Source organism: Nycticebus coucang, chromosome 4, assembly GCF_027406575.1.
Source record: "Nycticebus coucang isolate mNycCou1 chromosome 4, mNycCou1.pri, whole genome shotgun sequence".
In the NCBI taxonomy this organism is placed as follows: Eukaryota; Metazoa; Chordata; class Mammalia; order Primates; family Lorisidae; genus Nycticebus; species Nycticebus coucang.
In genome coordinates this window covers 121,602,583-121,627,122 of record NC_069783.1, presented here as the reverse complement: position 1 = coordinate 121,627,122, position 24,540 = coordinate 121,602,583, and the positions used below count along the sequence as shown (strand labels likewise).

General features: G+C 45.4%; 1 protein-coding gene across 1 annotated transcript in view; it reads left to right on the top strand.

Annotated features, from left to right (window-relative positions):
- Window positions 1-24,540, top strand: part of KSR2 (kinase suppressor of ras 2) — a 464,385-nt gene that overhangs the window by 95,501 nt on the left and 344,344 nt on the right. The window contains exons 2-3 of the mRNA XM_053588475.1: window positions 3,344-3,484; window positions 6,991-7,141. Of these exons, the coding sequence (XP_053444450.1) occupies window positions 3,344-3,484; window positions 6,991-7,141 (292 nt within the window). The remainder of the gene's footprint in view (window positions 1-3,343; window positions 3,485-6,990; window positions 7,142-24,540) is intronic.

The following is a 24,540-nucleotide window of genomic DNA, read 5'->3' as shown; positions in this document are numbered from 1 at the left end:
GACCAGGAAATTATATTTAACAGAAAAAAATGTTTGCACTGCTTCCATTTTTCAACTTCAGCTAAATTAATTAAAAAGAAATAAAATGAAAAAGTCTGTTCCTTGGAGAAGTTGGCCATGCTGGAAGCGCTCGCTTAGCCGCTTGTGGCTGGTGCACCATCATTTTGCACGCTTGTTGCAGACATGGAATCCATTCTGGTTTCTGAATGTGAGAAGGCAGAGCAAGCTGGGGGTGTGCCTGGATGCAGGTTTGAGGAGCTACTGGCAAACCCAAGATTACAGGTGATTGGTGTTGGAGGGATTTGACCCACGTGTGAGCTCAGGAATGTGGCTCCATGTCTTGGCTCTCATTTCTTCCAGGTGGGTTTTGGGCTCTGGCAGGTGCCCAGATTATATATTGGGATGGCAGCAGAGTGATGGCCCAGCAGTTCCTGGCTCCAGTGACAGCCTCTCCCCCCCACCCCCCAGTCCTAGTGGGAAACGAGGGTGGTGTCCTGAGTGCTCTGACAAGGACCTGGAAGGGCTCTTGGGTTTATTATCCTGCATGTGGCTGAGCCAGGCTCACGTCTCCACCTTACAGTGGGGGCATGGGTGTGTGGTGCCACACGGCCTGAAAAACTGAAACATTCTTTCCAGAAAAAGCAGAAATGGAGACCAGGTAGGCGGAAGCAGCAGACATGCCCACTGCAGTCATACCAGCTCTGAATTTTGTGACCCTAGAAATTCCAAGGCTCTGTCCTTTTTTTCTTTTTTAAATTTTTTAATTATCATGGATGCATAGTTGTCAATCTTTATAGGGTTCACATGATGTGTGCTGCAGGCTTACAAAGTGAATTAATGAAATCGGGTTAATTGGGGTGTCTGTCGCCTGAGGCATTTATCATTTTTGCCATGTTAGGAGCATTCCAAAGCTGATCTTTTAGTTATTTTAAAGTATACCCTGACTTACTGTTGATTGGAGCCACTTTGTGGTACTATCAAACCTTGTTCATTCTATCCAAGTATTTAACTGTGCTTTTGCTTATTTCCCTGCACCAGCCACCCTTCTCAGCTTCTGGCAGCCATCATTCTACTCTGTGCAAGACTGTGTGTGTTTTCTTTTTCTTTTCTTTTCTTTCTGAGACAGTCTTACTCTGTCACCCTGGGTAGAGTGCTGTGGCATCATAGCTCACAGCAACCTTAAACTCCTGGGCTCAAGCAATCCTCTTGCCTCAGTCTCCTGAGTAGCTGGGACTATAGGTGCCTGCCACAACGCCCCGCTAGTTTTTCTGTTTTTACTAGAGATGGGTCTTGCTCTTGCTTAGGCTGGCCATGAACTCCTGAGCTCAAGCAATCCATCCGCCTCCGTCTGCCAAAGTGCTAGGATTATGGGCGTGAGCTTGATAAATGTTGGTTAACTGTGCTTTGAAATGCCACAGGCTTACCTAAGGAATTTTAATTTGTTTCATTTAATTATTTTCTTGAAATATATTTTAAATTACAAAGATGATCATATACTTCAGGGAACTTTTGAAACAATGTCAAAAAGGCACATAAAAAAACACTTGGCCATTTTTCTCTCTGTCCCCTTCTGTGGGGTCTCCATGTCAAATCAGAAGCCTGTAGTTTTCCCCGTATTTTCCTCTCCTTGGGCACACACACACTGCCTTTCTTTCATGAATGTTGTTAGTTTTTTACAAAACTAGTAACTAAAGTCTTTCACTTTCCTTACTCCTGTCATAACTCCCTGCAGAAAGCATGAGTTTAGATCCCTCTCATTTAAAAAAATATTAGTTTTGAATATCTGTGTATGACTTAGGATTCAAAGGGCATGGAGGATGTAAGTAAAATATTTCTAAGCCTCTCTTCTCTACCCTTCCTCTTCCTCTTCCCATCCATGGAGGACAGGGAGTCCTTCCAGAAAGTCTCTGCATTTACAAAGATATTTGGAAATGTTTTCCCTATGAATGAGACAGTGTTTGTTTGTTTATTTATTTATTTAATTTATTTTTTGAGACAGAGTCTCACTATGTCACCCTTGGTAGAGTGCTGTGGCATAACAGCTCACAGCAACCTCCAGCTCTTGAGCTTAAGTGATTTTCTTGCCTCAGCCTCCCAAGTAGCTGGAACTACAAGTGCCCACCACAATGCCCGCTATTTTTTGTTGTTGTTGTGGTAGTTATCACTGTTGTTCAGCAGGCCCCAGCCAGGTTTGAACCCACCAGCCCCAGTGTTTGTGGCCGGTGCCCTAACCACTGAGCTATGGGTGCAGAGTCGATTTATTTATTTGTTTAAATTTTTTTTTTTTGAGACATAGTCTCACTATGTCACTCTCAGTAGAGTGCCATGACATCATAGCTCACACAACCTCAAACTCTTGGGCTTAAGTGATCCTCTTGCCTCAGCCTCCCAAGTAGCTGGGAATATAGGCACCTGCCACAATGCCCAGCTATTTTTTTTTCTTTTCTGGTTTTAGTTGTCATTGTTTAACTGGCCCTGGCTGGGTTCAAACCCGCCAGCCTCAGTGCATGTGGCTGGCACCATAACCACTGGACTACAGGTGCTGAGCCTATTTATTTATTTTTTAGACACAGTCTCACTTTGTCCCCCTGTGTAGAGTGTGATGGCATCATAGCTCACAGCAACCTCAAACTCTTAGGCTCAGGAGATCCTCTTGCCTCAGTTTTTCATTTTTAGCAGAGATAGGTTCTCACTCTTACTTATGCTGGTCTCGAACCCATGAGCTCAAGCAATCCTCCCTCCTCGGCCTCCCAGAGTGCTAGGATTACAGGTGTGAGCCACTGCACCCAGCAAGAGTATTTATTTTTTATTCATCAATACACATTGGAGATGGTCCTATGTCAGCACGCAGCATGCTTTGTTGTTTTGTTTTATAGCTGCATGGAGTTCCTTTGAGAGGCTATTGGGGCATATATGTAGTGAGTTTCCTACACATGGGCCCTTTTGTTTTTGCATACAGAACTGGTAAGGAAATAGGCTGGTCCAAAGTCATTTTGCATAGGATGGGTGTGCCAGATGAGTTTCTAGGAAGAGGCATTGTTGGGTGACATGATGTGTGAGTTTGAAATGTCAATGGATGAGGCCAAAAGGGCCTTCTCTGCAGAGGGGCCCAAGCATGCCTCCCACGCTGGAAGATGTCGGAGCTGGACTGTTTGACTGTCTTCACCAGCACAGGTGGAAAAGTCGAGCTGGGCGGAAAACCAGATTGCACCGTAGTTAAAACCAAATCTTTAAAATACAGTTGGCTGGGATTGGGTGGGTGGGTCAGTAGGGGATTCCCGCCCCTCTTCCTTGTGACAGTACTTCTGAGACATGTCCTCTGTCCCTGTCTGTGTCTCTGCAGAGCAAGCTAGTGAAGTACTTCAGTCGGCAGCTGTCCTGCAAAAAGAAGGTGGCCCTGCAGGAGCGCAATGCTGAGCTGGACGGCTTCCCCCAGCTCCGGCACTGGTTCCGGATCGTCGATGTGCGCAAGGAAGTCCTGGAGGTGACCCAAGGGGACCCGGTACCCCCTGCCCCTTGCCGGCTGGCAGCCCTCCCCTTGACTGCTTCTTGGGCTAACGTGTCCAGCTAGGCCCAGAGTGATATCCCTGGCACAGAACAGGCTCTCAGGAAGGACAGGGGGCACACTGCAACTCTGATACTGTCCCAATGGGGTCATTAAGAGTGCGATTCTAAACTCAGTAAGACTCTTTTTCAGCCCTGCCACTTACTCATGAAGTTTCTTTGGCCAAATCACTTTACCTCTTAGATCAGTGCTGTCCTGTGGAGTTTTTTGCCGTGTTGGGAATATTTACAACTGGGCCATCTGATGCAGCTTCTGGCCACTCATGGTCAGTATGTGTGAGTTTTTAATTGTGTTTAATGTTGATTAATGTGGCCATTGGCTGCCATGTTGGATAGCACAATCTTAGAGCGTTAGTCCTTTCATCTGTTAAATGGGGATAATGACTGTCCCCTCTTTGTAAGTCTCTGCCATGATAAAAAGATGATTTTTATAAAATGTTCAGCTCATAGTCTGCACTGAACAGTGTCCAGTGAACGTCAGCTTATCATTTGCTCTTGTTGCCGCTGAAGTTGGACACTATGGGAGGAGCAGGTTTTCCAGCAGCAAAATATAGCCAGAGCACCTGCCACTGTGTGTCCACCCTCAACAACTGGACGCTTCCTTAAGGTCTCGAGGGTAGTGGGATTTCCTTACCTTCCGGGATCTCTGTGCCTAACTAACCCAGCTCACATCATGGAATCTTCTGTGCCAGGCATTGTGCTAAGGGCTTTGCACAAAGGATCTCAACTGTTGAGACTGTTCAGACTCCTCCCAATGGCCTTTTGTGTAGGGATGACCGTTGTTTCTATTGTGCTGAGTGGGAAACAGGCTCAGAATGAAGTGACTTGTCTAGCTAGTGAGTAGGTGGGGCTAGCAGGAAGCCCAGCTGGGATGGATTCTAGAGCCTCAGAGTCTGAAAACACTGGGTAGGAGAAGAGGTATCCCCCAGCTTATGAGACCAAGAACCCTTTCTCTATGTGCTCTTTGCCACCTGCTCGAAGAGGCCTTCTGTCTTTTCCAGACCTGTCCTCAAGGACAAGAATCTCACCTGACCCCCACTTGATGTAACAATCCTGAACCAGATGCAGCAGCCCCATTCCATCTTATGTACGGGCACACCGGACCATGCACCTGTGTTCCCTTATCTTATTCCCAGGTGGCCCATAGAAGTACAGGCCGTCTTTACTTTGTCCATCCCTGTGTACTTTTCAGAGGTTTGGTGATTATTCATTTATCAAGCACCACTTAAGTGGCAGATAAGACAGAAACAAGCCTTCTAGATCAGGGGGTTGAAAACAGGCGACCTCGAAGCTAGATCAGACATTGTCTTTATTTGGCTGATGTGATGCTCAAAAATTTATTTTGAGCCAATATTTATAAACCGAAAGAGTTTGCCTAAAAACTCCCAGATCTCTGGCTTCACTGGAAAAATCAGAATTGCTGACCACACTGAACTAAATTCCAGTCTGGCCACGATGAATGGGGTCTGCTGCCCTTTGGATCCTTCAGCCTCCTTCCAGTTCACCACTGTGCTCATTTCCACTTGCCTGGCCTGCAGGTACCCGAGTTTTGGCTCTTTCTTACCTTAGTGGGTAAGAATCTTGAGCCCAAGGCCCCCAGCTAGGGGGTGGGAGAGGAGCTGGGCTCCTGCTCTCTGCCTGCAGTTCAGGTGGGTGTCCACTAAAGGTCACCTTTCTGGGAAGGAACTGAAGTATGGGGAAAGCTGGAAGGGGAAAAAAATTGCTGGCTTCAGACCCTAGCTCCACCACTTAACTTGCTGTGTGACCTAAGGGAAGTGGCCTAACCTCTCTGAGTTTTAATGTCCTCATCTGTCTATGGTGATGATAAAAGTACCTTCTTTGTGGAGTCTTTGTGACATTAAAAGAAAATCCACGAAAAGGACTTAAAACAGTGGTTCATCCATGTCAGTTATTATTTTCATTTTATTGAACAGTGGGGCAGCTGCTCTTTTGGCCCAGGTTTACTAAGGCTTTCTCCATTTTTGACATCATAAACAGGTTCCTTTATAATTTTGTTTTGTTTTTGTTTCTTAAATAAGTGAAAATTGAAATGATATATTTGGAAATTATACAAATATATATATATCATATGTATATGTAAATGCACAAGTGAATTCCTGCAGCAAAGAGGAGAATCCTTTTATGTTGTGAATTATTCCCTCTATACACGATTCATTCTGTACCTTCAGATCCTGTTTCATCACCTTCAAGCTGGGCTTACCTGCAATGTATCACTATTTTAGAAAGCCTCTAAGTGACTCCATTATTGTTCTCTATCTGCCCCTCCAAAACTACTGAATTGTAAGCATATTTCTTGAGTTTCAGCTTTTCCCTCGCAGCTTTTTCTTTGATAGAATTTTTGTGATGATAACAGTTTTTTTCCCTTTCTGGCTGTCAGTTTAATGGGGGAAGCTGTACTTTGTGGTAATACACAGATATGGCCACAAGAGAGCAGACTTATCCCACAATATTCCCCTACTATCGCTATGTGTAGATATATAAAACCTTTATTTAAATAATAGTATATGTAAAAATATTGGGTACTGTTAAATGCTATAAAAAGGAATCTTATATACATATGTAGATATAGATGCATAAATAGAGAAGTTTGATAAATTTCGAGGTGTAGCCACATTGCTGTGTCCAAGGAGACCCCCATTCTGGAGGGAGGGAATGGTTGCTGGAGGTGGTTAAGCATCACCTGCCCACCACATCAGAAGCTGGAAATCCTTCCTCTTCTGTTCATAGCCACTCTCTTCAGAGGCATCTCTTCCTCACTCTACACTATATCCCAGGGGTAACACTTTACCACTTTGCTTTAGGATGCAAAGCCACATCCCACGGGGCTGAAAATCAGTTTTATTACCAGCACTGAACCACCCACGGACTTCCAGCCCCTTTCCCCTTAGGGTTTCTAAAGATGAGTATGAGCCCTCGACTCTGTAGTGGGGGAAGAGAGGAAGCAGAGTGTGGAGAACGGCCATCAGCAGACTCGTGTGATCCAGCTTGCGTGCTCTGAGGTCGTGCTGGGGTTTTGAACGAGTCGCTGCACTCCAAACAGAGCAGGAGTCATTTTTTAAAAAATGGGGCCTTGCCTCCTAAGGAGTTCAGAAGATGGATGAAGAGACAGGCCGAGTATTAACTCCCGAAACCATAGGAGTTCCTTAGTACTAAGCTTTGTGCTACTTTGCCAATTATACACACTTAGGGTCCTCATTTTATAGGTGAGTAAAGTGAGGCTGCAAGAGGTTAAGTGACTTGTCCTGGGTTATCTAGCCAAATGGGTGGCAAACCTGAGATTCAAACCCAGGCTCCGTCTGACCCCAGGTTTCATGTACCCCCATATGCCCCACTAGGGGGCAGTGTGTAGGCTCAGCTGTTGTTCCTGCTGTGTTATTTACAATCCTCCTCTGTCCCTTCCCCTAGGAGATCTCCCCGGGCCAGCTGAGTCTGGAGGACCTCTTGGAGATGACGGATGAGCAAGTGTGTGAGACTGTGGAGAAATACGGAGCCAATCGGGAGGAGTGTGCCCGCCTCAATGCCTCCCTCTCCTGCCTCAGGAATGTTCACATGTCAGGTGAGCGTGAGAGACATATCCCCAGAGACACATCTACCACTGTCCCTCAGTATTCCTGTGCCTGCCACTACAGGCCAGGACAAGACAGAGTCAACCTTGGTTGGCAAATCTGGCTCACAAGTAGGGGCGAGAAAGATGGACTTGGGATTTGGAGGCTGGAAGAAATGAGTGAGGGTCCACATATGAAAACATTACATGTGTATGGGAGTCCTGGGGTGGGAGACTGGGATCTTTTTACCTTAGACCCTCTGAGGTGCCTTTGTATTCTGAGTCAATGTCTAGCTTCTTATTTTTTTTTTTTACATAAATAATGTACATTCACTGTAACATAAATTAGAATGTATATTAAAAGAATAGAATAAACACCCTAAACTCCATCCCTGAGGGACCACTATTGTCATTTGGCATAATTTTTTTTCCAGACAAATGGGTATATGTGTGTGTGGTTTTTTTTTAAACAATAGAATTAGAATTATCCATACATATTATTTTGAAACTCCTGCCCCTCCCCCAACTTAACACAATTATCTCTGTGACTTGTTTTTATCAGCTTGGTTCCCAATTATGTTGTCATCTCTCCTGGATCTTTCCAAGTAATTGCTTATTTGACAAAGGAGCACTTGTTTATCTTTGTTGGCAGAACATCAGATGTTATCCTCTTGAGGATTCCTGCTTCTCTCCCTAGCCTCATGATTTTTCCCCAAATTGTAGGGCTTTTTTCAGTCCCAAGGTATCTGCTCTACAAACAACAGCTGCAGTCTTGTTGGTCAGTAGCACTGTTGTTTCAATTCCCACCACCAGGTGTCACTGTTGAACATCAGTGAGGTGGAGTCTGGTAAATGCTTAGTCACAGATACCCTGCCTTGATTCAACATGCAACATTCAGCAATTATTTACTGAGTGACTATTATTTGCTAGCAGGGATGCAGCAGTGAACAAAACAAACATATTTCAAACAGGTTGTTGGCCCAAATCCCCTGTGCATGCCCTTTTGTATTTTTTCCTGCTGGCAGATACTGATTTGGGCCACAGTCAACATCATAAGGGCCTATAAGTTGGTGGCTGTTCTGTGCATTAGAAGATGTTTGTGTAGCAGCATACCTGACCTCTAACCATAGTAAAAGCTAGTAAGGTCCCCTTACTCCAAGTCATGACAAACAGAAATGTCTCCAGGTATTTCCAAATGTTCCCAGGGAGTCAAAATCATCCCCAGTTCATTAGCTATAAAGGGCATGTTATTCCTTACTTCTAATACAATGCTTACCTAACATTAGCATGGACCTCTCAATCACTCTGTAAATACAAAATATGTTCCAAGGTGACTTCTTTTTATCTACAGTGAGAGGCAGGTGGCAGTTTTCTCCCTTTTAAAAAAATTATACCAAGTTATGATGTTATCTCATAAACATCTTCTTTTGTATTTTCTTCTTATTTTTAATACCCAAATCCTAATACCATTTATTTAACCAGTCTCCTATTTTTTGAAATTTAAGTTGTATCGTATTTTTCCTATCATAAGCATTACTGTAGTGTCGATTTTGGGTGCCACTGTGGCTATTTCTTTAGAGTGAGTTCATAAAAGTGGGGTCCTGCAGTAAAACATTTATATATTTTAAGGCTTCTGGTGAACATTGCTGTATTGCTTTCCGGAATGTTCCTGGCAATGTCTGCCTCTTCCCTTCCCTTCCACTGTACCCACAGTGCATGACAGTGAGCATTTGAGGTTAGGCTGGTTCTTAATTGCTTTTCAGAGTTCATATCTTCTCATCAGAGTAGCTCTATTGAGTTTGGCAGGGTCCTTAAAAGCTGGAGAGGGAGATGTTTATGTCAGTCCTCCAGGGACAGAACAGTCCTCCTTTGTGACACCTAGGGCTGGGTGACACCTTGAGAGGTCTTCTAATCTGGTGTTTTTCAAACTTCTTCTTTTTCTTTGTTTCTTTTTTTTTGTGGCAAAGTCTCACTATATTGTCCTCGGTAGAGTGTCGTGGCATCACAGCTCAGAGCAACCTCAAACTCTTGGGCTAAGCGATTCTCTTGCCTCAGCCTCCCAAGCAGCTGGGACTAAAGGTGCTCATCACATGCTGGGCTATTTTTTTGTTGCTGTTGTAGTTGTCATTGTTGTTTAGGAGGCCTGGGCTGGGTTTGAACCCACCAGTCCTAGTGTATGTGGCCACCACACTAAACACTGAGCATGGGCACCAAGCCAAACTTTTTCAATCAATATGCACAGTACCAGACCCAGCACAGTGTTTCATGGCTGTAATCCCAGTACTTTGGCAGGTAGAGGTGGGAGGATCACTTGAAGCCAGGAGTTTGAGACCAGCATGGGCAACATAGTGAGACCCCGTCTCTAAAAAATAATTAGCTGGGCATGGTGGTGCATACCTATAGTCACAGTTACTCAGGAGACTGAGGCAAGAGGACTCCTTGAGCCCAGGAATTGGAGGCTGGAGTGAATTATGATGACACCATTGTACTCCAGCCTGGGCAACAGAGCAAAACCCTATCTCTAACCCCCCCCCCCAATCCAACAAACAAACAGAACCCCCCACAGTAACAATTATAATTCATTGCAGCCCCCACACTTAGGTGCACATACACAATGCAAGCACACGTTTCACGGAACAGCGCTTATTATACTATGTTTATTCTCACTATGCCTTCCTGTTTTATTCCATCTCACTTACCGAATGTTGGTGATGACCACCACATTCATCTCACACCTCACTTACGGGCTGTGACCTCTGCTGCAACTTACACTGATCCTGCAGATCCTCTGGTGTCTACATGGGCCTGCTCTGACTTCCTAGGCAGCTGTTAGGTCCTGCCTCAGATGCCAGCCTCGGGGCTACTCAGATCTTGAAAACAATGGCCAAAGGCATCACTTGTGCCCAATTCCTACAGCACTTGGGGCTGAGATCAGCTTAACTTAGGCTTCTTGGTGAAGAAGTTCTGTGTGTCCTTAGCATCAGACTTTGCCCCCTGCCATTCCTGTAAGGAACAGAGCCACTTAACATGTTTTAATTTTTACCCTTTTCAGGGGGATGCTTCTCTCCTCTGCTAGACCATAAACTTTGAGAGGGCTGGGCTGGTAACTACTTGCTTCTGCTCACTATTTGATTCCCAGGGTGAAGGCCAGTATCTGGCACATAGTAGGGGCTCAATGTACATTTTTGAATAAATGCATCTTCCCTCTCACCTGCCTGTGAAAACTCACCTGTGGTTTAAAGTGCAGGAGTGTCTTTCTCATGGATTATAAAGCTTCTTAGGATTTGGCTGCAGTTTGCAGGTCCACTGTTCACATTTCCTCCTCAAACCCTAAATATCTGATAAATCCACTCATTAGAGTTTTCTAGATGGGGCTTGAATTCACATCTTAGAACTCATCCATCTGTCCAAACATCTCTTTCCCTTTTGTCCTTCTGGTGAATTCTTGCTCCTCCCCAGGCCCACACCAAAATCTGGTACTCGATGAGAGTGTTCCTGGGCCCCACAAACTGAGTAGACCGATGGCCCTTGGCCACCAATATGCCATGTACCTCCAGAGATCCATGAAGTCTACACTGCTGAGCCCATTAGCATCTTCCTGGCCTCATCGCCCGCTAGTCTCATCTTTGCTTATTTTATTTCAGCCACATGGTCTCCTTGATTTCCCTTTAATGTGACTGGGGTGCTCCTGCCTCAAGGACTCTGGCCTATGTTGAGTGATTGAATGAATGCTTCTAACACCTACTGACCATATTTTACAGTACTGTCATTCTCCTGGTCTCACTCCCTCACCTGATCGTGGCCTTCCTGCTGGCAGGCTCAGTGTGTTGGTCTTCAGGCTCAGCATATGCTATTCCCAGTACGTTGGTCCAGGTTATATTTGCTGCCGGAAGGGCTGGGAACCTGCGTGATGCACTCGCTATTGATCTCCACCAGGGGGAACCAGCGAGCCATCCTCAAATGATCTGACTTCCGTCAAACATGATTAGTTCCTTGAAGCTTATAACCGTCTTGGGAGCTGGATGGTTTCCTTTCACTGTAACTAAAAATGTTATTCTAGACTAAGGAATAAACTAATGTCTTTTCCACCAGACTCTTACTTCTTGAAGGTTGTATCAAATTCATCTTGGTACCCCCAGATCTCAACCCAGAGCTAGAGTTTCCTACGTGATGAAATCAGATATTTTAAATTCTAGACTCAATACGTGTTTGGTAAATGGCTGAGGAATGTAAGTTGTATTGAGAATCTTATATGGAGACCAAGGAGGCAAGGCTGCTTTGTGCTTGGCTAAGAATATGTTATCTCTCTGTCTCTTTTATCCCTCTTTCTCTCTTTCTTTGAGGATAGGGGCAGCTTTATTTTAGAGATGTTAATGCTAATTTTAGTTTTCTCCTTGTGTTTTGGTAATATCTTTATTTCCTAGTGCCAAAGGAGCCCTAAAGATAGAAAATCTTAACTCAATTTTCTCTTCTCACAACTTATTAGATCAGTCTTAGCCTGAAGCCAAAGGATACTCATTCATTCATTCACAAGCTCCAGGGATCCCCAAGGCAGGGTATCTTCACTTTTCCTTATAATATTGGCTGTGGCTTGAAACTGAAAACATTTATTCACTCATTCAACACAATTTATTGAATGCTTACTCTTTGCTAGTTACTGTTGTAATCTCTGGAAATGCCCCTTAGATGTGTATCCCCGTGGAGAAGAAAGACAATAGGTTGTTACAATAATAAGCATATATGTTTATATAGTGTAGAATAATTGCTGTGGATAAAAATCAGCAGAGCAGGCTAAGGGAGGGGTGGTAGTATACTCCAGGAATGATGGGCAGGTTGTCATATTAAATATTGTGGGTGAGGAATGCACCATCCTCTTCCTTCTTTCTCAATCATTTGCTGTGAGTATGGAATCTATTGAGTCAGGTGAACTTGAGTTCAAATTCTGGCTCTGCCACCTGTAGTCTATGTGATTGTGGATAAGGCATTTCATGATTCTGGGATTAGTTTCCTAAGCAACGAGATGGGGTTGCTGAGCATCCGAACCCCATTGGTTATTGGGAGGATTACATGAGATGAGGCAGGCAAATAACAGGGCCTAGCTTGAATTAGATACAAAATAAGTCTTATTCTTACCATTATTATCATCACTGCCATCATTACCATCACCGTCACCATGGCCACCATCACTGTCATAACCAGAGTCCTCTACTTTTCTCTAGTTCACTTTCCTCCACCTTCTCTCATGCTCCCCTTTTTTTTCTCTCTAAAACCCAGGTCCCCTGGGCTTTAACTTTTCTAATTCAGTCCTATCATTCTACTTCTCTTTTTTCCCTTCCCTCTGAGCCACTATCTTAGAACATTGCTGCTTCTTCATAACCCAGTTGTTCTCTAGAGGTGGCCTACCATCCCAAACATACAAACAAACATACAAACAAACAAACAAAACCTCAAACATGTTTTCCATGGCTCATAGTCCGGGTTTCCCCCGGGGTCACTACAGAGGAACCTAGGGGGGAACTGATTTGGCAAAGGGAAAAGCACATTCTCATTTGCCCCCACCTCTTCCTCCAGCCCAAGACTGGAGATCTCAGGGTCTGAAGACAGCAGGTTTTTCCTGGACCTTCTTCTCCTGGGTCACAGTTGTCTTACCTGGTAGTGACATGGCTCAGCTATTGGAGTGCCATTGCCATGACGTTCTTCTTTTTTGCTGTTCTTTCCCTCTACTTTTTTTTTTTTTGGCCTTTTGATGTTTTTCAGCCTAATACTTTATGTTCATTGGCATCTTCCTTTTCCCAAATAAAAGCCCAATGTAATGGAAGATCTGTCTTGTTTTCCTCCCTCCCCTTCCTCCTTCTGTCCCTTCCATACCTATCTATCAAGTATTCATTCTGCATCTGCCATTGTGCTGGATTTCAGGGCACAGAAAGTAACTCAGGGCTTCTGGGTTGTGCTGAGATCCAAAGGGGGAGGGGAAGAAGTTCTCTTGGTGACTGAGAGTGACGGGCACACAGGGAAGTGCCTCATCGTAGGAGGGCTGGGGGAACCTCCCAAGCACAAAGCGATGAGTGTGGCTGCCCACTGGGGATGTTGGGGAGGGTAGTGGGAGCTGGGGTTAGACAGGTAGGCAGTGCCAGCCTCCCCCCAATAGGGTTTTTAATTTTAAATTTTATTTATAGTAGAGATGGGGTCTTGCTATGTTGTCCAGACTGGTCTTGAATTCCTAGCTTTAAGCCATCCTCTCATCTTAGCTTCCCAAAGTGCGGGATTATAGGCACCACCATGCTCCGTGCACTGCAGTGTTTGAACAGAAGGTGCCTGGATCTCTTGTCCAGTTTTCAAACAAACTTCAGAGCAGGTGGGTGGCTTAGAACAGGTGAGAGATGCTGGGAAGGTCTCCCAGAGGCTCCAGGCAGAGGCCGGGGTGCTGCTGGTGGACAGGTGCCCTGCACCCTAGCAGCCTCCTGAGGACTTGCCTTGCTCCTCCTTCTCCAGCTTCTCCTCCTGAGCATCCAGGGAGAGAACTGGCAGCCAGGAGGAAAACAGGATGTGAGAATTGGCTCCAAAATAGGGCAGCCTTAGCCGCTGTCGGGCTTCTTCCCAGTTTGGTCTTTGAATGAAGCCCCTCAGAACCCGCCTTTCACCATAGCCTTCCTTTGAGCAGGAACAAAGAGTAGGAACCGATCTTGATTGCCCTATTGTTCTACTTGCTTCTAACTTGGGGAAAGCTGGGCTGGCAGAGGAAGAGACACCCCTCCCAAAGGCTGCAGGGTCTTGTACTTTCCAGTATTGATGCTGTTCCTTACCCTGTACCCGCTGCAGCTGTGTTCTCAGGAATCCCTCACACATAGGTGGTACCACATTAGGACTCTTGGTTGCAAGCAACAGAAACCTGATACAAATGCACTTATGCCACAAATGGCTCATCCATGTAGTCAGCAAACACTGACAGAACTTTCTCTGTGTCAGTCACAGTGTGGGGCTTGGGCTATAGTGGTGGGTTAGGCTGACCAGCTACCTGGTCTCATGGGCCTGTGTCCTGTACCTGAGCTGTCCAGGAGGGCAGCCACTAGACTCATGTGGTTAGTTAAAATTATTTTCATTAAAATTAGGTAAAATTTAAGATTTTGTTTTTCATTTTCAGTAGTCACATTTTAGGTGATCCATCACCACCATATGTGGCTAGCAGCTATCCTGTTGGAACAGCACAGTTCTAGAACATTCCTGTCATCACAGAATATTCTACTGGACAGTGCTGCTCTAGAATATGTTTGAGGGAATGATAAGAAAAATAACAAATGGTGGTGGGTTTTATACAGGGAATTAAAAATGGAGTGAGATGGTGCTGACTGGGTGGCTGGCTTTGACAAGGCAATCAGAGCCGTCTAGTCAGAGTTTAACCAGAGAAATAGAAGTAGCAGGACAGATATACTATTCAGAGATTTAGTGCAAGGCATTAGGTTATGCAATGGTGAGGGATGGCTGAGGTAGTCCAGAATCTGTAGGGCAGGGGTCTGGAAGAGCAGGCTGGAACTCTTGGGCATGAGCTGAAGCTGCTGTCCATGGGCGGTGCTGGGGGTCCAGAGTCCCACTTCCCCAAACTCAGTTGACATCCTTCATTACCCAGCTGAGCTAGAGAGTTCAACTCAGGCACAGGGGTAATCCAAAGTAAAAATGAATAGAAACTGAAAATAAAATGGAACCAGCTCAGGCAGTGTGGATGGAAAGCAAAAGCTAACAAAGAGATTTTATTTAGGAAGAACAAAGAGAAAATTTAGAGCACTTCTAAAAGAGAGTTGAAAGTGAGCCCCTTTCATGAAGGAGAGAAGGTGAGAGACCCAGAGATGCCGAGGTCTGCAGGAGTATAAATACTTTCTCCATTTGAAATCAGCTGCAAGTCTTTCATTGGCCTCTGTGCAGTCTAGGCAGTATTGCCTTTTTCTATTGGTCACTGATTGTCTCTTTCCATTGGTCATTGGTTACCTAGGTTACCTCACCACATTCTTATGGGCCCTCCAGATTTCCTGGTTTAGGAATCCCCCTTCCAGGCCATCTCCCTTGAAGCCCCTCTTTATGTTCCTTCCCAGGGGGAATTTGTTTGCCTTCAGGGAAACCTCAGTTCTTTTTAGGAATTTCAGTGTGCTGAATCAGCCTACTCAGATCATTGAGGCTGATGACCTTACTTAAAGTCAGCTGATTGTAGACTTTACTTGCACCTGCAAAAGACCTTCACAGAGATACCTAAGTTAGTGTTTAATTCAATAACTCAGGACTATAGTTTAGCTAAATTGACACATAAAACTGACAGCAAGCCTCTCTTTCTGAGGAAGTGACATTTAAGCTGAGACTTGAATGACAAGAAAGTACCAGACATGAGAAGATTGGGGGAAGAGCATTTGGAGTAGAGAAAACAAACCATGCAAATCTCTAAAACACTTTTAAGATGCAGTAAGAAGGTCCACATGGCTGAATCATGCTTAATATTTTCATGACCCATTGCTGCATAACAAAGCACTACAAAACTCAGTGGCTTAAAACAACTGCTTTGTTCTCTCTTGAGTCCCAGAGTTGGCTAGTCTCATCTGGGAGGTTCTTCCGTTCCGCGTATTGTTACCGTGAGCTGCAGTCATCTGGAGCTTGACTGGGCTGGCACAGCTGAGGTGGACGTGTGCATGGATAGCAGTGGGCACTAGCACTACTGGAGGGGGAAGTTCAACCAGGGTTGTCCATGAAGGCACCCATATGTTACCTTCCATGTGACCTGAGCTTTTCTTGGCATCAGTGAACATTTCAGGAGGAAGGAAATGGAAGCAGTCAGTCTTAGAACAGGTACAGAATCCCTCCTGCTAGTGACTGTCTCAGTTAGGGGTGCCACCCAGGGAAGCAGAACACCTGTGAGTATCATGGAAAACAGGACCCTATTAGAAGTTGGACCTTACACAACTGCAGAAGGAGTCGGGGAAGTGTAAGTTCAAAGGGGGAAGCTGACAATTCAGACAAAGGTCTCGTCCTGCCCTGACATGAGGTCCCTGTTGGTCACCAAGGGCTCACAGTCAGGAGGAGTGGGGAGGGTGCAGGATAAACGTGTCACTCTTCAGAGCATGATGACCATGTCACTTTTGCCTCCCAAATCCTGCACAACTTCACTTTTGGCCAACTCTAACCTGGAACCATACAGAGAAGGTGCTTCTGGATGGTGGGTATCAGCATAACTGAGTGGACAATGGGCCATCCCACGTGAAAATTCAGGGCCAACAGGGTCCAGCTCCTGAGACATCTCACAGCCATAGCAGGAAGCTTCTTGCACTTAGAATGGGAAGCCATCAGAGAGTTTTAAGACAGAAAGGGGATTGATCAAATTTCACTTAACTTGTTTTAGGCAAAACTAAATCCATCAGTCAATTTTCCTTCTTCTTGACCTCCTTCATTGTAGGAATTGGCCTAACGTTTCCTTACTCATTTAACTCTGCCTTGCTTTCCTCATCTGTGAAATGGGGATGCTAATCCTATCTTCCTCATGGAATCACTGGGAGGAAAAGAGTTCATATAAATACTGTGTTAACATAAATGCTTGCCTGGCAAATTGGGCACTCAATCCATATTGAGCTATGACTATTTCTATTGATTTTAAAGTCCGCTTCCCTCCTCCCTCTCTGGTTTCCAAGCTGAATTTGAAATGAGGCATTCTTCCCACAAAGCCAGCACTGCTCTCTGGGGGAGGGTGTTTGTCTTGCAGCACGGCCCCTGGTGAGCCACCCGTAGGTGGGGGTTGCTCATCAGCCCTTCTCCATCCTGCCCACTTCTGCTTTCTTGCAGGCCACCTTTGACCCCTCTCTCTTGCCCATGTGCTGCTTCATGAAGTCACCAACTGGATTTTGTGGAAACACCCAGTGAAAATAAAGAGAGCCTGGCTCCCTGGCTGTCACTTCTTTTTATTCTTGGCACCTGGGAGGTGTTAAGGCAGAATAATGGGGCACAGAATTGACACTGAACTTGTACCGTGTGCTTGGCATGGACTGAAGCTCTTTGAAGATTGTGGGTTCCACATATGCTGAACCAGATGAACCGAGTCAGACCCAAACAAGCTGTCGCATCTTGGAATAAGACCCCAAGTTTCTCCCCCAGGCTCCCTGTTGAGTGGTTCCCTGTTTGCTAGTGTTCTCACTGGCTGTCACACCCAGCTACCCTGACTATCTTTCTCTTCCTCACAAAGTCTGCCTCAGGGCCTTTGCCCGGCTCATTCTTTCAGCCTAGTTGTGTTGCCCCGATCTTCCCCTGGCTGCTTCCTTGTCATTTTGGTCTCAGCTCAAAGGCCACCTTTATAGAGAGCCCTCCCCAGGTCCCAGCCACTGTCTGACCCATCCGGAGTGACTTTGTTTACTTGTTTCCTTACCCCTTCCCACTAGAAAAGGGATTCTCAAATCAGAATCCCCCAGAGGGTGCACCCCAGAGTTCCTGTTTCAGCTAGTTTGGGGCAGTGCCCCGAAATCTGCATTTCTAATGAAATCCCAGGTCATGTGGATGTCACTGCTTTGGGGACTGCACTTGGACAATTATTGCAGTCCACAGTCAGGCTCGGAGTTGAAGAGTTAGAAAGTTGCCCAGTGCCCTCAATGAATCCCCAACAATAAAAAAAAATAAATATATAAAAAAAAAAAAAAAAGAAAGTCGCCCAGTGACTGGGTGAGAGAGAGTGGTCTGTGATAACAGCAGCAGGAAGTGATGCCTGGGTTCTTCCCAGGCCAAGTCCACTCGGTAATTGACACGAAGCATCAACTCATTTAGTATTTTCAACAGTCTCATGAAGTCTATAGGATAACTATTCTTGTTTTCTGGTAAGAAAACTGAGGCTCAGAGAGACAGACCCAGAGGCAGGGTTTGAACCCAGGTCTGTCTGACTCTTGCTAACCCTGCCCCCCCTCCCACCCCCTACCTGTGGGAATGGCTTTTCTCTATCTTGGTGGTCCCTGCGTTTCCATTTGCTCAGCTTGTGGAGGGCAGCTCTTTGGGGGTTTTCAGGGATGTAGCTAGCAGCTTACATTTGGTGTTCACATGCAGCTTAAAGGCTGCATGTGAACACCAAATAACAATATCACACTTTTGTAGAGGGACCTCCGTTTCAGGAAGCAGATGATGCAGACGATCTCATTTTACCTCACAACTAACTGTGTGTGAGTCTGGGCAGACTAGGCTGAGTGCCCATTTTGCAGGTGGGAACACTCCTGGCAGATTTGAGTCTCTCTGTGCCCTTCTACGGTCCTGAGAGAGGACAGGAGGCTTCCTTAGGTGCTTGAATATGTTTGAAATGTGCAGTGAGTGTGGGGGGAGAAGGCAGAAAGGTCAAAGAGGATGGAAAAAATGTGATTATTTGGAACAAAATTATTTTTGCCTTCCCCTAAAACGTTCCAGTGTGACAGCAGCATTGCTGAAAACTAGGAGATGGTTCCAGTGATTTTCACTCAGGTGGCCTTTTGCTTTCTTTAATTATTTCCCTGATTACTGACTTACAGTCTTGTATGAGAAGTACCCAAGCTATTGTTTGGAGGGGGGTGGGGAAAGCACTGTGTAGACCAGTGGTTCTCAACCTTCCTAATGCTGTGACCCTTGAATACAGTTCCTCATGTTGTAGTGACCCCAACCATAAAATTATTTTCGTTGCTACTTCATAACTGTAATTTTGCTCCTGTTATGAATCGTAATGTAAACATTTGATATGCAGGATGTATTTATGCGACCCCTGTGAAAGGGTCGTTTGACCCCCAAAGGGGTTGCAACGCACAGGTTGAGAACCTCTGGTATAGACCATAATTTGCACCCACATTTGCATGTTACTTGGTCTTTTTTAAAATGGATGCATAGGGGGAAAAAAGTCTAGAAGGAAATACACTTGAATTTTTAGCATGGATGTCCTTTGATTCAGGGTGATTATTATTTCTCTTATGCTTGTTTGCATTTTCTCTCATTCTGGGCAACAGATAAGTAATTGTGCATCTTAATCGAGAAAGTCTGAAGGAAAATAATCCTCCTTGAACTCAGTCTGTTTACTTTGGTCTGTGTTGTGATACTTTTCCTTCCTGCTGAGGGTTTCAATGGTTTCCTCGTTGATAAAGCCCTTTCTCTGTGCCTGTTTAAAAGGGTTTACTTCTCATGATTTAGACAACTCTGTATGATGCCTCAAGATGCGATTTATTACAAATGGCACCACTGCTGGGGAGACTTCCTTGACTGCACCTGCTTCCATCCTGTGTCTTATTCACCGGGCAGTTATCTTGTAGGTGTTTTGAGATATAACTCTCCCATATCAGACCATAAATTCCTAGATAGTAGGAGACACCTTTTAATAACAACAAAAATAATAACAAAATATTAGAAGCATACTTTAAATCAGGCACTGTTCTAAGCTGATTTTGAGGGTTATTTCACTTTATCTTTAGATCCCCTCATGAGGTGGGAACTGTTGGATTCCCCAGTTTTCAGATCAGAGAACCAAGGCACAGAGAGGTGAAAATGTTATCCAAGGTCACATGGCCTGTAAATTGCAGGGCACCAACACTTGAGCTTGGGCTGATCCCAGACCGTCCATTCTAAACGCAGGGCTTCCTTTGTTTCCTGCAAACTACTTAGCACAGTAGCAAACGTATCATTGAATGAATTAACAAATAAATGAACTGTGGTAACTTAATCATGGAAATTATGCCCTTGGAGGGGAAGGTTGAAACATTTATAATCTTCCCTAGGAGAAAGAAGTGAAACAAAAGAGGTTTCTGTGTATTAGTGATGGGAATGTGTGGGAGGTGGTAATGAACAGATACTGAGAGATATTCTCTTTAAAACAGGGGTCAGCAAACTATAGCCCTCTGGCAAAATTTGGCCCGCCACCTGCTTCTGTAAATAAAGTTTTATTGGAACACTGCCACCCCTATTTGCTTATATACTGTCTACGGCTGTTTTTGCTCTACAACATCAGACTTGTGCTGCTGTGTGGCAGAGACCATCCCGCCCACAAAGCCTGAAATATTTATAATTTGGCTCTTTAGAGAAAAAGTTTGTTAACCCTTGTTGTCAAACACCAAGTAAGTAATAACAAGCATTAGTTAAAACAAATACACACATGTTCTAAACCAGGAGCGTCTTCGGTCTGATGTAAAGCAGGACTTCGTTTGGGAGGAGGGCAATACATTTATGAAGAGGTTGGAGAGGCATTCATTGACTATGCAACATTCTATAGCAGGGGTGAATTAACATTTGCACAAATGATACAGCATTTATAAGGAAGCATCACGTATGGAGCACTTAGTATAGTGCTCAGGGAAAGGCAGAAAGGGCAGAAAGAAAGGATGTGCACAGAGAGGGTAAGTAACTTGCCTAGGGTCACATAGCTAGTACCCAGTAGAGCCTTTGCTCAAATCCACATCAGGTTCACCCCAAACATGTGCTTTCATTATGCAGTGTCCTCCCTCTAACTTTCTCTGTCTGTTCTCACCAGACTGTGGGTTCTTTGAGGGTGGGAACCGCATCTCATTATCTCTAGAGTGGCAGAGATGAGGCTGCTGTTTGGCTAGCACTCTCTGAAGCTCACTCCCCTTTAAGAGTCTGTCTTGGGATGTGTCTGTCATCTCCATGGAATTCTGAAATGTGGGGTGACCTCACACTCCAAATCTCCCTACTTAGTTCATGCCTTAATTGAAACAGAAAACCCTAAAGGGTCGCCACTCCCGGCATCGTACAGAGAACCCTTGCATTGTGTTGGGAGGGTGGAGATGAGCCCCCACGTCAGCCCTGTCCTTGGGAGCAGAGCTCACTTGAGCTTCATCATCTGATCATTTTCTTTCTTTAGTGCTTCTGTTTTCCTCTTCTCTGGTACTTTGTGGAGGAGAAATGAGGCAGACAAACTTTGTAATCGGATACTGAGACGCCCAGGGAACTGGGGCTGACGTTGATTTTCAAGCTCTGCCTTCTAAAGACTTTCTGTCTTCTTTAGCACGGAGAGCGGAAGAACTGAGTGGCAAGAAGTCTATCGTTGCTTTAGACCCAAGGCTCCTTGCTTGAAAACGTTAGGGTCAAATAGCTGGTGGGCTGTAAACACTCGGATGCTTTTTCCTTCCATTATTTTCTTCGGCACCATCCAAGATGGTGCAATGTCATTGTAGGCCACCAGGGGGAGCTGCCGGACAATCTTCCTTTAGCTGAGAAGTCAGAATTGACTCGAGTGCCGCGGAAAAGACGCGCGTAGAGTGCAATCTGGAAGGAACCTCGGGCTGATCGTCTCAACTTTCAAATAAGGAGAAATTGAGTCTCAGAGAGGAGAAGGGCTTGACCCAGCTACAGCAGGGAACTGAAGTGGGCTTAATTGTGTTTTACAGGGAGCGTTCTGGGCAGGGGCTGAGAGTGAGGGGCACTCGTGGGTCTTTCCCTGGCGGGCCTGGAGCCAGCTGCCCGGTGTTGACCTGGGCAGCCTGTTCTGACGCCGCCTTGCTGCCACTAACCTTCCTCCAGCGCTCATGTCATTGACGCTCTTGCGTTGGTCTCCCTGCCACACTGCAAAACCAATTATTTATAATAGGGGAAAATGAACTGAAGAGAAGGAACATTGAAACACAGGCTCTAAATAATAAGTAGAGATGCAAAGCGAGCTCCGAAGAGACAGGGAGAATCAAGACAGTGGCTTCATTTTCTTGGGAGACATCTGGAAAGAGCTTGGGGCCAGATGTGAGGCACTCCAGCCACATAGGACCCCTTCCTTCAGACCCATGGCTCTGAGGCTACGTGGCTTCAGCTGAAATCAATGCCTTAGCGCTTGCCACTCACCCAGCACTGGACCATGCAGATAGAAAAGACATGGGCCACAGTTGGCCAGGGGCTGAGATCTTGGCTACTCCTTGGAGCTTCCCCGGTCAGTTTGTGGCACAGTCCAGAGGGGATGTGAGTTCTGAGACTGGCATGTGACTCTTGGCTGGGTCACTGGTCTAGCCTCTTGTCTATCAGAGCCTTGGTCTTTGAAACAGGCATAATGATACCTAACTTTAGAGTTGTCGTGAGGATTAAGTGAGGTGATGTGTGCTTTGGGGGCTGGCTGCCCTGTCTGAGCAGGACCTTTCTTTGGTTCTTTTGGCTGGAGCAAATTGGAAGTCATGCATCCTGAGAGAACGGGTCAAGTCCAAGGTTTCTCTCCTTGCTTCCCGATAAGAGTGGAGCTGGTGTTGCCTGTTCAGCCTCCAGCCAGTTTCTAGAAGACAAACTCCTCAGGAGCTGAGTGGTCATAAGGCCACAGAGCGGGTAAAGTCCACTCCAAGGTAAATGTGGACAGTGTTGCCTGCAACTTGATGGAGCTACTGCCCCATGGATGCAGGGCAGTGTTGAGACTCCTGTTAGTATTCTGGAGCAAAAAAAAGGCAGCAGCCAATCACAGTCTTCTTGAACATATGTGATAGATCAGAACAAGTTTCTCATCATATTTTATAGAAATGTATGACTGTATTTATTCCCGCACAGTAAGAGAGTTTCTAAACTAAAGGCTTTTAGGCTTACATAGGGTTCTTCTGCCCTGCAGGCTGTCTTGAGGCTGTAGGTTGAGGGTACAGAATGTTTAAGATCAATTATCATCCTCTGTTACTCCCCCATCTGATGTCAGGCTCACCAGATCTCCGGCCCCAGGCAGAACGTTTTCTTGGTGGTCTCCAGTTAGAGCATGAAAGGGGCTCAGGGTTTTTCAGCCTCGGTGGGGTTGGTCTTTGGGATTGGAAAGTTGTTCATGGTGGGGGGACTGTTCTGTGTCCCTTGGAGGATGTTAGTGGCCTCCCTGGCCTCTACCCACTAGATGCCAATAGCAGTCACCTCTCAGCCCCTTGTTGTGACTGTTAAAAATGCCAACACCTCAGAGGCGGAGCAAGATGGCAGCCGAGTAACAGCTTCCTTGCATCTGGGCACCATGAGTCTGGGGATATAGGACTCCAGGCATCTCTGGCTGGTGAGATCTGCCTATCATCACCCCTGAGAGGATACAGGGAGTCAGCGAGAGACTTCTGGACCCCAAGAGGAGGACTAAAACAGTGGAAAACAGGCAAGTGGTCGCGTGTGTTCAATCCATCTAAACCCGCCCGCAACTGTAAGTTCAGTAGCAGTGAGACTGCAAACCAGAAAGGCCTTACCTGTGAACTGTTTTGGTGTCTTTGGACTTGGCACTCAGCTGAACTGCCTTGGGGAGAGCCTGAGCAGGAGTGTGGAGAACTTTGGCCTTTGTCTAGGGCCCCAGTCTGAGCCGCTGAGCCAGACGGAGCTAATAGTGTTTGGCTCTGGGTCACAGGCAGACATTGTGAGCGATCTGCCCCGGCAAGCTCTGCCCTCAGGGTCGCAGAGCTGGAATTGGGTGGGAGCTGGTAACCCAGCGACCAAGTAGCCTAAGGGCGGGGTCTGAGCCGCCTTGCAGCCCTAACCCTCGGGGGCAGAGGGAGACCAGTTTTGACACACAGGGTAAGTGGATAGCCACTTCAGCAGTGATTCCAGTGACAAGCACTTCCCTGAGAAAGCTTCTGCTCAGTAAGTGAACAAGTTCAAAGTGCCTTTTAAGTGGGCTGAAGAGAGATTTAGGGTGTCTACCTGCTGGGGTTTGAGAAACTAGCAGCCTCCAGTCATATCAGAACTGTGATTAACATCTCATACCCCAGAAGACCACACGTTGCCCAGACAATATTCAATAACATATACATACTACTTTGTTTTTGGTTGTGTTTTTTTTTTTTTTTTTTTTTGGTTTGGTTGTTTTTTTTTGTTTATTTTGATGTTGTTGATTGTTGTTTTGTTTTTTAAGTTCAACCTTTTCCATACAGATCCTTTTTCTTTCTCAATTTCTCTAGTTTAATTATAATTTCCCATTGCTGCCTATTTCAATAATTAGAACTTCATTTTTGTTAGTGTTTCTACCGCTATTATTTGGTTTTTCCAGCCAATTTTATCCCCTAAAGTTTTCTGTTTGCTTGTTTTGGTTTGATTTATAGCATTTTTGTCTCTCCTCTCTACTTGGTGGAGGTGGGGTACTATGTCTGATCAGGTTAGCAAAGAGCTGCTGACCTCAAGGGAACCACCCAACTGGGCACCACCAGAAGGTGGTTTTTTTTTTAAGGTTGTATCAAAGTACCCTACTGTACACCTATATTGCTCTGTCTCCCTCTTTCTCTGCCTCTCTTCTTTTTGTCAATATTCCCTTTACCCACCCCCTCTCTTTTCTCTATTTTTCTTTTTTTTTCCTTATCACTTGGTCCTCCTTTCTTTCATCCCTTTTTTGCTCTTAAACCTTCTCACCCTTCTGGTCCTGTAACCCTTAGTCCACAGGCACGAGAACTTAAAGAGCAAGAGGAAGTGAAAGGAAAATTAGGGCAAGGAAACAGATAAAATAAATCACCCATGAGGAAGAATCA